Source organism: Talpa europaea (assembly GCF_964194135.1).
Source record: "Talpa europaea genome assembly, chromosome: 7".
NCBI classification, from domain to species: Eukaryota; Metazoa; Chordata; class Mammalia; order Eulipotyphla; family Talpidae; genus Talpa; species Talpa europaea.
Window position 1 is genome coordinate 26,976,455 of NC_140074.1, and position 13,584 is coordinate 26,990,038.

General features: G+C 37.0%; 1 protein-coding gene across 1 annotated transcript in view; it reads left to right on the forward strand.

Annotated features, from left to right (window-relative positions):
* The window catches only part of MPDZ (multiple PDZ domain crumbs cell polarity complex component), a gene marked incomplete at both ends in the record, with an annotated part of 141,580 nt that overhangs the window by 107,895 nt on the left and 20,101 nt on the right, over window positions 1-13,584 (forward strand). Inside the window, 7 exons of the mRNA XM_084237770.1 lie at window positions 1,035-1,133; window positions 1,850-1,921; window positions 4,512-4,674; window positions 7,231-7,427; window positions 8,491-8,582; window positions 8,795-8,885; window positions 11,450-11,530. Of these exons, the coding sequence (XP_084093896.1) occupies window positions 1,035-1,133; window positions 1,850-1,921; window positions 4,512-4,674; window positions 7,231-7,427; window positions 8,491-8,582; window positions 8,795-8,885; window positions 11,450-11,530 (795 nt within the window). The remainder of the gene's footprint in view (window positions 1-1,034; window positions 1,134-1,849; window positions 1,922-4,511; window positions 4,675-7,230; window positions 7,428-8,490; window positions 8,583-8,794; window positions 8,886-11,449; window positions 11,531-13,584) is intronic.

Here is a 13,584-nt window from a genome sequence, read left to right on the forward strand (position 1 = left end):
GGACTTTTTTATAGAGAGAAGTAACACAAACATTTAATTGGAGCCAACGTGAATTTTAAATGTCTGCAATTCCCCAAAAAGTTGCAGTCAATAAAATAAAAAGATAGTGTGTGTGAAAGGGAGAATTTATTGTGCTAAGGAAATTACTTTTTTAACTAAGAAAATGATTAATTTTATCTGGCAGCTATCCTGCCTTTAATATGTATGTATATTCAACTCCAGCAGTCTTAGCTTAGGATAAGCTACAAAATCAATGAGAAATACACTAAGGAAGGACTTGAGATATTACGCAAAGCCTCATAAATTCCCCAATAATATGGGAACAATTATAGAAAATTAAAATAAAAACAACAGCATGAATCTCTGCCCTCTACAGAAAGTGGGCAGAAATAGAAAACACTACTGTAGAGGGGTTCTTTTCTTTAAAAATTGCTGGATCACTTTTTAAATTAAAATCTACTTTTGAGATAATTCAATAAAGCATACACAGTTATGAAAAAAGCAAAAATGTTACCTGAAGCAACCTCCACAATAGTCAAAATGAATAGTTTCCTTCTGGAAAACAAGTTAAAAGAATAATAAATGTTACCAATGAGCTAGCAGAAAAATGCTTACTTTGCATTTTAGAACAGATAGACTCTTGTGTTATAAAAATAAGAACGTTTACTTTTAAATGTAAATAACAAACTTATGGCTTTACTTTTGACTCATGTTTACTGATATGCATGGAACATATATTGAGATATAAAGTGGTTGAAATATATGTTCATCTATCTGGTAGTCAAGACATTCAGTGAAAATAAAGTGTTTAGGTCTTTTCTTTTGTAGTTTGTGGTCAGATTTAGATTCAGGTGTAAAAACTGGTATCTAGAGGAAAATGTTTAGTTTCAGAATGTTTAAGATGTTATCAATTGCTAGATCTGATAGGCTCTAATTTTATATAGTTATTTAAATCATTAAGTACTTTGTTCTTTAAACTGAGTTGATTTCAATACTTTTATTTCAGGCTCAGTGCCTCTTATGTTTCCTTTTAGAAATCCCCTTTGCCTTCCTTGCCGCACAACCTTTACCCTAAGTTCAACTTCAGCAGCACTAACCCATTTGCTGATTCTCTACAGTTCAACACTGACAAGGTTGGATAATGCCCATTGTCTTGCCACTGCGTTTGCAAAACCGTTTTGTTTTGTGTTACTACTGTGCCTTTGTCCCAGTTCACCGTTTACTAAATTTGGGCAGGGAATAAAATAAACAAGAACTGTGTTTGGAATAGGCATGCAAATCCTTTCTTTAACATATTATCTTGCCAGAGCATATTCATTTTTATAGCTAAAATTAGATGGCTCTTCTGAAGAGTAAGGGAAAATCGTAAGTCCAATGCCTTCCCTGTATATTGGTGTGAGTAAATTTTCTGATACTTTAATTTTTATTGCTAGATGTATAAATTGCTTTCACACATAATTTCTTTAAAATCTTGCATTGCTTTAAGTCCTCCACAGACTTATACAATTCCTTCAATTTATTTTGTGAGTTAATCACTCTACAAATAATTGTATTTGTGTAGGAGTCTTGAATATTCATGAAGTGTGTCCTAGTGAGTCCCTAAATCAGGGACTGATGTAACTGATTCATTGCTTATAAATCTATACTTAAATAATCTCCTATTCTGATGAAATCATATTCAAAATTCAAATAAAAATTTAGAAGAACTTATATACTATAATTTGATCTTGAAAAGGAAGAAAATAGCTTCTTTCAGGAAGCATTTTATGGATATTCATTGGATTTCATGTTACTATAGTATGGATAATCAACGATGCTGTATCTGAAGGAATGTTTTCTGTTACTGTAGGAATTACAGAATTCAAGTAGAGTTATCTTCCATTGTTCTCCAACTAACCCTTTTGCCCCCACACCATTTAAGGTTTGTGTTAGTGTGAAATTTTCATTAGCAAGAAGGTGTGTAATAGTGTGCTATGTGTGGATGTTGTGTGTGCATACATGGCATGGAGTGATTTCAAGCACACTTTGTATTTTTCCCAATGAAAGCTAAACAATCTTTGTTAAAGAGTTAAATTTTTGTTTATAAACTTTAAGAAATGTCAACAATAATCTAAGTACATGATCTCAGTGAGGAGTTTCAGGGTACTAATTGCCCCTTTGGTAAGTACAAATTTGTGTTTCTCCATTAGTCACTTATGTTAGGCCACCATTTTAGCTTACTTACAGTACGAAAATATGCCTAAGCTAGCTCATGAATGTTGTTTTTTTTTTTTTTACACAAATAGAGTTTTATTTTTAAGGAAAATAACAGCTCAGAAAAGTTGTGCAGTGAGATCTATAATGGTGGGGGGGAGCGGGGAAAGGAAGGACTAAGTTCAATATAAGGGGGGGTGCAACTGTATAGGGAATATCACCAAAATGAAAATGCATACATTGTGCAAAAATGAAAAAATGATGTAAGAATTATATAAAATGAAATATTAAAAAATAAAGTAAAATAAAATTACTCTTCAAAAAAATCTATGAAATTTGTGTTATACATTTATTAAAAATATAGGTTATTCAAATTAGATTTTGTGCTATTAAAAAATGAAATGGGCTTTATTCATGCTTTCTAACATTTTCATTATTTCAAAGACATTTTTATTATAACCAAAAAAATTATAAATTACATATTGCCCCCCACTTTAGTTTAATGAAATGTGATTTGATCAAATTAGTTTATTGGTTCCTTTTCACTTGTACATGGTTAATTTTAGAGTTTTATGGCATAGCATGTGGGATAATAGCATTTGTTTATATTTTTGACTGGCTAATGGTATATAATCCAAAAAGTTTAACACAGCAGATTCTGAAACTTGAAAATGGATTGCCCATAAATCCTATCAATTATTAGGAACCCTGGGGTTAGGTTAGAATCCTGAAGTGATTTCTGAATCATCAAAGTTTGCATTCAGTGTTAAATAATTTTAGTATTAGATACAATTTGTATTAGGTATATTAATTTTTTTTTAATTTTTTAATTTATTTATGCATACAAGAGCTGGGAACAGGCCAGAGATATGGGAGGGTGAGAGGACTCACTATAGACAGAGTGGGGAGTAGAACAGGCAGACTGACAAATACACTGCTGAGGGGAGCAGTGGGCAAGTCAGGAGAGGTCTGCTTTGTCATGTGGGTTGCTCCCTGGCGGGCCAGGGATAGAACTCGTGCTGCAGAGGCTGCAGATTGTGTCATAATATGGTGCTTACTCCCTTGCGCCACCAGGGAGGCCCATATTAGGTATTTTTATTCTTGACAACAATTAATCTTAAGTGTCTGTGCATGCCTATTATTTAGTGTGTTCTGGAAGAAGTTTTTTTTTTAATATTACATTTTCCATGAATACGTATATAAAATGAGATTTATTCAAGGAATTTCAGTGTAGAAAATATGTAAAAGAATGATAGAGAAAATGTAGATTCCAGGTGTCAGGGACAGCTTTACACCAGGGTAGGAACTTTAGCTGACTATCTCTACTCTTGAATTACATACTGTCTTACTGTGGAAACTGGGAGGAGACAACATGGTATAATGGGATGTGCATTGGAATAAAAATTAAGCAAAAAGAAACCTATCACAGTGTGATTTCAAATAAAATTGTTCACTTCTCATGTCTTCAGATTATCTGCAAAATGAGTAACACAAACTCAGTGACTTAAGGATCTCTCAAACTCTAATATTCTGTTTAATCTATATATAAGAACTTGATGATACAAAAATCATTGTTTGAAATAGAACCTATATCCTTAAGTGACAGCAAGTCTGCCCCACTTTGGTGTGTATGAGTTATTCTTGCATGTTTTCTCACTTACCTGTGAACTATCTTGACAAGTGAATGATATTGTCCCTTAAAACCAGCCCCATAGGTTTGAGTCTGTGTGCTCTGTGCTAACAAACTAGCTCCCCTCATAGATGAATCTGCATGTGTAATGCACATTTTCATGGCTTGATTGAGTCATTTGGAGAGAGGATTCAGGTAGCAATAAAAAATTGTTTATATTTATTCTCAGGAACAAGCTTTGCATTTCTTTGATCATTTCACTCCTCTGTTCATTTTTTTCCTAGTTTCTTGTAAGACTTTCCTAGATCCTCCCAAATCTTTCCCAGACCCTACACATGTGTGAAAATTTTGAATGCAGGTTTTTCCCACAGGGAAAATCTCTATAGTTTTTTACCATAAGCCATTTAGGCCTTCACATTAAATAATTCTGATTTAATGAATTTCAATTAATGGAATGTCCTATATACATATTGTTTTGTTTAGTATATTTAAACATACCTGAATCCTAGCATCCTGTGTACCATACTGTGTATATGTGTGTGTGTGTGTATACACACACACATATCATGTACTTTATGTGTCAGATATTTTAAAGCCAATATCTGTTTTTGACATTATACTCATTTTTTTCCTTATGTTTTTCTCCCTTTGACTACACATACCCACTGCATTCTTTTTGTTCCCACAGGCACCCAGTCAGTCAGAATCAGAGCCAGGAAAGGCTCCATTGTGCAATGTGCCTCCTCCCCCTCCTTCAGCATTTGCAGAAATGAGCAGTCATCATGCACAGTCATCTGCAAGTGAAATCTCAGAAGATGTGGACAAAGAGGATGAGTTTGGTTATAGCTGGAGTAAGTTGTCTTTTGTGACAGATTCAATAATAAAAGGTATTAAAATAGCTTTAGGTTTCTCAAGGCTTACGCACTAGAGGAATAAGTATGTTTCAGCTTTAGTTATACATGCTGCAATTTTGTGTGGAAAAAAGTACTGTTTGTTTTGCCTGAATGCAGCACACATTCCTCAGGCATGAAATCATGTTCTTCCTTTCCTTTAAATGTGCATTCCTGTTAAAGCCCACTTTGCCATTTGTGTAAGAATTAAAGAGGGCCAGGAGATCCCTCAGACTAGTACTGAATCAGCCTCCTTGTGGTCTTGAATAAGTCATCATCCCTCTGTAGGCCTCAGAGTCTTCATTGTTAAAACATGGTTGTTGTTATGCCTTGAATTTCTGGTATTTTTAGTACTAGGGTTGGTAACTTAGCATAACTGTCGAGATGAAAATTTTGTGCATTTGGCAATTTATTTAATTGTCTCAAAGTTTTAGCCTGGTGATTATCCCTGTTTTTAAAATGCAGTTCTTACCTCAAGTTACTAACTTTAATTTCAATAATATCTGAAGGGCTATCCACAATGCCTAATGCACAGGAAGTATTCAAAGGCAGTCGCTATCAGGAGCATTGGGGGTGTCTCTTTTTCTAAAGAAATATGTTACTTTTCAGGGAGATATTAAAAATTTCTCTAAAAGTTATAAATGCATTAGCACTTAAAAAGTTCATTTTAGGGCCTCCTGGGTGGCGCAGGCTTTTCAGCGCCACACTGTGAAGCTGTCCGCAGCCTCTGCAGCATGGGTTCGATCCCGGCCAGCCGGTGAGAATCCCGCATGGCGAAGCAAACCTCTTCTGTCTCGCCTGCTGCTCCCCTCAGCAGTGTATTTCATCAGTCTGCCTGTTCTGTTCCCCGCTCTGTCTCTGGTGAATCCTCTCACCCTCCCATGCATCTGGCCTGTATCCCAGTTCTTGTATAAAAATAAATTTTTTTAAAAAAAAGTTCATTTTAAAAATACAGTCATTTCCTTTAAGAAAGTTATAACCGGGCCTTCCCGGTGGCTCATGAGCGCTGTCTTGCGAAGCTGCCCGCAGCCTCTGCAGCACCGGTTTGATCCCCGGCCACCGGGCGAGGGTCCCACATGGTGCGCAGACCTCTCCTGCCGCCCATTGCTCCCCTCAGCAGTGTACTTCGTCACTCTGCCTGTTCTGCTCTCTGTTCTGGCTCTGATGAATTCTCTCACCCTCCCGCGCCTCTGACTGTACTCAGTGCTTGTATAAATAAATAAATTAATTTAAAAAAAAAAAGAAAGTTATAACCTATGCTTTTTGGAAGTACAGAATAAAAAGTTGTGCTGTTAGACTCTAGAAGGAGTCTGGAAGTGGCAATATGTAATGTTGATATAGTTAAGAACAATGCAAAATGCATATTAATCATAGAGTAACATTTTCTAAGTGATTATTACTGAAGTCTCCCAGAAGAATAGCAGGTACTCTGAGTAAAAGATGAAACAGAATGATTCAGTTATCTGTTGTTTTATAACAGGCCACCCCACAACTTAATGACTTCAAAACAATAATTTGATGTTAATCTATCAAGGTCCTGTCCTTCACTGGCCTCAGCTGGCAGGTAGTCTCCAAAATGTCATGTAGTTCTGGCTGCTGCCTAGTTGTATATCTGCACCTATTACCTGGGGCACCTGCATGTGGCCTTCCTTTTCAGATCAAAGAATAAACACTACCTCTTGAACATGTAGGGTGGGAGTTCCAATCTAATTAGACTTTTGTCTGAAAGCTGGGCCAGGTACACTGAATGACCTGGCCTGATGACTCAGTGAGATAAGGAAACCCATTTCTTGTATTCTGGTTATATGTATCAAGAAAGTGCCCAATGTGATGTAATATGCAAGGAGACTATTTCTATGGGAGAAAAGCTTCCACTGACCAGTGAAGACAAATATCCTGGTGTTCTGGTCTCTGCAAACAATAAAGTAACATTCTGATTTAATGAAGTTTTTTGAGTTTGTTATTTTTTTTAAAAGATTTATTTATTTATTTATACAAGCACTGAGTACAGTCAGAAGCGTGGGAGGGTGAGAGAATTCACCAGAGCCAGAGGGGAGAGCAGAGCAGGCAGCTGACAAAGTACACTGCTGAGGGGAGCAGCGGGCGGCAGGAGAGGTCTGCACACCATGTGGGACCATTGCCCGGTGGCCGGGGATCGAACCGGCGCTGCAGAGGCTGCTGGCAGCTTCGCAGCCCAGTGCTCAACTGCTGCGCCACCAGGGGAGGCCCTGAGTTTGCTAATTTGAATCATTGCTCTTGGGCCTGATCATGTCGAGTGAACTGATTATTCAGACACTGCAATCTCTGGATGCAAAAAATTATTCAAAGGTTGATACTTCAGAGAACCAATCTTACTGCTCTGATGGTCAGTGTAAGTCTAGTTTTTCTTAACTACCGAGGATTACATCTTGGTACAAATAGTGTCCTTTTGATATAAAACTAAATTACCTTCTGTAGTCAAGCATTTGACTGTGAATTAACCCTCAGTACCAATGATTTAATTGTTGTTATGTTTAGAAAATATCAGAGAGCGTTATGGAACCCTAACAGGCGAGCTGCATATGATTGAACTGGAGAAAGGTCGGAGCGGCTTGGGCCTAAGTCTTGCTGGGAACAAAGACCGATCCAGGATGAGTGTCTTTATAGTGGGTATTGATCCAAATGGAGCAGCTGGAAAAGATGGTCGATTACAGATTGCAGATGAGCTTCTAGAAGTAAGTTCTGGAAAATTCTGAATTTTCTTTTGCTGAATTGGTGAAATGAAACCAACGGTTTCCAGAAAATCTGTCTGGGTCTCATAGTGTCTGAGAATACTACCACTTGTCTAATAAAATAGATTGCAGCAATTTGACTCTAAGCCAAATCTCTACTGAGTAGAATCCATGTTCCCATTAACTTCCATTAAAAGGTCGTGGCTGTGTAGTGCCAGAAACAATTTTGGCCCCAAGACAGTAATAAAGATCACATTTCAAAAACATTTGTATGCTGCATTTTTATTAGAAGCTTTTGAAAAGCCAATTGACCAATCATACCATAGTAAAGATACTGACCCAGTAGACATTCTGGAAGTTGAATGGTATAAGTGATGAGGGTGGCAAGCAAGGGGTCAAGGTGAAGGCTAAATAACAAAAGCAGTAACTCATGCAGTCCACCAAACAGATTTGTAGGCTATCCTTTATAGTGTTGGGAATTGTAGTTGCTCCTGTTGTTTATCCTTGCTTCCTGTAGCCTGAGATCCACATGTGTTTCTTCTGTCTTAATACTCTTCTACATACCTAATGGATTTCTCTGTTGGCTGGGAGTGCTCATTCAGTGATGCCTAAATGATTGGATGAATGGCAATTTCCTTTATATTCTTTGTTTATTAGGCACATTTTGCTGCCCAAGTCTTAAATCTGCCAGTGACCAGTTTTCAGGACTTGTAGTTTAAGACTAACTAGGGAAATATGACAGTAGGGTATTTCTCAAGATATCTTTTCAGGTCATGACGTGCTTCCACTGATCCCTTGCTTTGTTCAGAGTATGCTGGAAGCCCAGTTCCTGTCAGAAGAGTCCTCTCTATAAGTGGTACTTCTTCCTCAGCAGTTCATGGGCATCAAGACTATATGCATGCAATTTTAGAGTTGCTTTAAACTTGAGTTTTTCTTTAGTCACCATGAAAGTCAGGTTCATGTTCTGGAAAGGGAGAAAAAAAATGAACTTTACTTTTAGTTGATGTGATTAAAAACTTAAGAAGTGAAAATTCCAGGCTCAATGAATAATGTTTATTTTTCACAGATCAATGGTCAAATTTTATATGGAAGAAGTCATCAGAATGCTTCATCGATCATCAAATGTGCCCCTTCTAAAGTAAAAATAATTTTTATCAGGTGACCATTTTCTTTGTCATTTAACTTAATACTTTTTATTGGCTTTTCAATTCTGTGTTCTTTTAAATGAAAAGAAAACATAAATGTGTGACTGTTGTAATTCTTGGCCTTTGGGGTTATTGAATTTTTCTGATAATCTTTCTGACTCTTGAATTTATAAAAGAATTAAAATGATAGGAATAATTATGATATATCTATGTCTTTTCTTTTAGAAATAAAGATGCAGTGAGTCAGATGGCTGTATGTCCTGGAAATTCAGTTGAACCTTTGCCTTCTACCTCAGAGAATCTTCAAAATAAAGAGGTATATAGTTTGCACCTCTCTGGGAGAATTTGATTGGTTTTACCACTTACTAATTCATTTCCTTTTTTTCAGTTAGCAATTATGGAACTTTTGCAGAGATATCAAAGATTAATAAATTGGTCCCGAACTAGTTTAGGGCTTAGTATAAGAGACAATAAATAAGCACACCAGGGCCTCCCCGGTGGCGCAGCAGTTGAGTGCTGGGTTGTGAAGCTGCCCTCAACCTCTGCAGCACCGGTTCAATTCCCGGCTACCGGGCGAGGGTCCCACATGGCATGCAAACCTCTCCTGCTGCCCTCTGCTTCCCTCAGCAGTGTACTTTATCATTCTGCCTGCTTTGCTCTCCCCTCTGGCTCTGGTGAATCCTCTCACCCTCCCGCACTTCTGACTGTACCCAGTGCTTGCATAAATAAATAAATAAATCTTAAAAAAAAAAAAAATAAGCACACCACTTACATTAGACAACTAGTAGATTCTTCATAGGGAATAATGAAGGTAGAAAAGAAGTTGTCATTTCTGGGCCTCCTCTGTACATTGGTTCGATCCCTCCCAGCCCTGTATTTCAGTCACTCCCCTCAGCAGTGTATTTTAGTCACTCTGCCCGTTCTGCTCCCTACTCTGTCTCTGGTGAATCCTCTCACCCTCCTGCACATCTGGCCTGTACCCCAGTTCTTATATAAATAAATGAAAGTATATCTATAAAAAATAAAAAAAAGTTGTCATTTCTATCTCTTGAAGGAAGGTGAGAATAAGACTTAATAGAGGAGGTTACACATGAATATATGTTTGAAGTAGAAAATTTAGAGGACAGAAACCTTGCAAGTAGCAAGCAGTATTGAGGAATAGCATGAAGCCTCAAGCAAATGCAGGGAACTGAAAACTGCAGAGTATTAATGAATAGTGGGAGGCAGTGAATAGGGAATTGATGAGGAAAAGTCACTGAGGAAGGAGATATGGTAAAATCTTGAGAAACATGATTCTCATTTTGTCTTTGAAGAAGCAGAGAACTCAAGGAACGTGAATTACCTTTTTAAAAAACTTCCTTGGGGCCTCAAAGGAGTTGAGAAGGCCTCTAGCTGTTCTGGCACCTCCCCTGCATGGGTCTGGAAATAATGCAGAGAAAAGCCAGCGGTTGCAGGGGAGAAAGGTTAAAGGAAGGAAGAAATGATTGGAGTAGTTCAAGAGGAAGAGATAAGGGTGTGAACTGATGCAAAACAAAACAAGAAATGATTCCATCCAGTGTTTAGGACTCAATTTGATATCATTTCATCCCCCAAATAAATGTACTGATTGAGGAAAAATGAGTGATTTACAATTTACTTATCTAATAAACACTTGCCTGCCTTATGCCAGGTTATCTTCTTTGAACTAGAAAAAGACTGGTGGATAAAAGTGACAAGTTGTATAAGGCTTACAGGTGTCTGACTTGGTGCCTTGATGAGTGATTTTCTTTTAACAAAATAGAAAAATGAAAAATGGAACAGATATTTATAAAAATGGAAAATATATGTTTGTAGCAGTTTAAGAATGAAAGCCTGGTGGAAGTATAAGTTGGGACATATGGTCTGGAGTTTAGAGATGAAGTCCTACAGATGAATATGAGGCATTTGATGGCCATTGGCGCTGGGGCTTTTACAGAGGGCCCAGGTGAGATTTATGTAGTACTGACAATTAGGAGGAAGCCAACAAAGAATTGACAGTGATGGTGAAGAACAAACGGGTATGTTGCAGAGAAACTGAGGAAGTATGCTTTTTCAGGAGGGGTAAATTTACAATCTGAAATGCTGCAGAGAGGCTAAGTAAGAGGATAATAAATGTAGAGAGTTCATTGGATTTGGCAATTAGAAGTTTAACAGAAGCAAATGACAGACAAGACATTAAGAAAGAGAAAATAGTGTCTAGAAAGTCTTCAAAAATTATGAGATCTTTTTGTAGAAGTTTCATTTTGGTTTGGAAAAGCATGAGTGTGTATTTAAGGTGAATAAAAGAAGATAGTAGAGAGTGAAAAGCTTATAATTATAGGAGACAGGATTATTAGTGGGAGAAGGTGAATGAATAGAAATGCCCTTCCACAAATGAATACATAAACATTAGGTTTATCCATACATGGGTAGATTTACAAACCATTGTCTCATTTTAACTTTTCAGAATCCTCTACTAAGTCGAGTGGTTTATTCAAGATTTCTAGATTATAAAGGAGAAAATTTTTTAAATTTGAATTGTACTAAGTATTCCCATTAAGAAAATGGAATTTGTTAGTAATTTCCAGGTAAAATATTTAGTAGCTCCTAAGTTTACTTTAACATACTAACTTTAACATATGTGGGACAGGGTTGCTAGTAGATTTCATTATAGGGTAAATCTGCTTGGTCATGAGAACCATTTTGTGTCTCTGTGTTCTAAAACAATAGTGAATGTGAATATAATGTTCATAAATGGCATAAAATGTTAAAATAGCAATAATATAGTATTATCCTATATGTGAAATAATTTTGATTACCCTTTCTTAAACAAAAATACATAACAGTAAGTTGTTTATTTTGCTATTTCCTTCCATTTATTAGGCTGAACCAAATATCCCTACTTCTGATGCACCTGTGGACCTCAGTTTGTTTAAGAATGTGCAACATCTGGAGCTTCCCAAAGTAAGTCAGCTTTGAATAAAAATGAAACGATGTGAGTACTTTCACATCAGTGTTATAATTCACTGGTTCCCACACATGTGTTCCCCCAGACTAGCAGCATCCAGCATCTCCTTGAATCTTGTCGGAAATGATCTGTCCATATCCACTGATTAAGAAACTCTGGAAGTGATGTTTATATTTTTTTTTTAATTTTTTTTTAATAGAGGCATGTTTTTCATTTATTTATTTTGTTTGTTTGTTTGTTTTGTTTATACATGCACTGGGTACAGTCAGAAGCGCTGGAGGGTGAGAGAATTCACCAGAGCCAGAGCGGGGAGCAGAGCAGGCAGAAAGACCGAAGTACACTGCTGAGGGGAGCAGCGGGCGGCAGGAGAGGTCTGCGCGCCATGTGGGACCCTCCTCTGGTGGCCGGGGAGCAGCCGGGGATCGAACCGGCGCTGCAGCCGCAGGCAGCTTCGCAACCCAGCGCTCAACCGCTGCGCCACCTGGGAGGCCCTATGTTTATATTTTTGATAGGCTTTCTTAATGATTGCAATGTGCACTAAAGCTTGGGAAGCACTGTGCTAACTATCTAACTAATATTTATTATCTTTAGGCACCCAGCTTTTTTTTTTTTGTATGAAATGCAGCAATCTCTCCTCTGATTTATTAACCAAGAACCTGATATGGAAGAAATGGAAGAATAAAGAAGTAGGCTGTAGTCTCTGTCTTTCATAAAACTGAAAGCTCAAGTAACCAGAAGTTCCACTAATAGAAATCAGTGCCTTTTTAAATAAAATAGCTGAGCTTCAGTTTCCAAATGACCTCTTTAGGTAGTTTGCTATATAGAAATCTATAATGCTTTCTGGTGCTGCAGGCTCATGCTAGAATGCAGGAGAACAGTAGAATGGATAAGAATATAAGCGAAAAGAATAGTGATGTGCTTAGGGAGGAAAAGAAGAAAGGAGGAGGTGTGGTGTAGTATAAGGGGATAATTGCATGAAATACTGCAAGACAGAAGAGGAGTGATCCATATGCAGCTTTCCGGCTGTGAGGCTGTGTGAACTCCAGAGTCGGTCTGTCTGGAGTGAATCCTTGCTCCATCAAGTATATATTTTATATATTGTATGACCTTCTTTTGTCTCTGTTTTCTCACATGTAAATTGGAGTCATAGTATTACCTTAGAAGTGGGTAAACGTAGAGATTGAATAAATGTTTATAAAGTGATTGGCAAAATGCCTGACATGTTCAGACTTGCTTAAGTATGTAAGGGGGAAAATACTGTGACTTTCTTGCTGTGGTTTATTTCTTATAGTACATAACCCTGCACAAAAATGAATTCCTCTGGTTATGTTATATATGCTTAAGAGATGCCATTATGGGCATTTTGTATTGTAGAAGTAAAATAACAAACATCATTAAAGCCATTTGACTTTTTTTGTCCTGAAGTCCATGCATTTGCATTCAAGAATCACTCACGCTCTTTCCATATAAGCTCTGCTGATAGCAGAATCGTTTCTTTTTTTCTCCAAATTTTGAAAGTAGAGTTTGTAGTGATTAATAGTTCAATCATTTCCCTATAATCTGTTAATTAGAAACATTTACATATATACTGAATTCATTATTATGAATGATTTTTTTCAATCTGTTTATGCTTATCTTTCGAAAAGTCCTAAATAAGGTAATGTTTTCTACATGTGTCTTTTCATGACATTGATCTAATTTATTTACATAGAGTATAGTACAGCTTAGGATTTAATAAGTGCACAGAAAATACTGATAGCATGAACTTGTTAAACATATGAGTGGGGAGCAGGGCTCTAGTGCTTGAGATAACAGGTTTAAAGCCAGACCACCTGGATTGGAGCCCTAAATTTGCCACTTACAGATGGCTGGCTGTAAGTCTTGGTAAATTTCTCAATCTGCCCACAATTTTCCTTCTACCAAATGGAGGTTGTAATAGCACTTACTTCATAGAGTAGTGAGAATTAAATGTTTATTATGAGAATTAAATGTCTATAGCATCTATTAACTGCCATACATTTGTAAGTATTGCTTGTTATTATTGTTACAC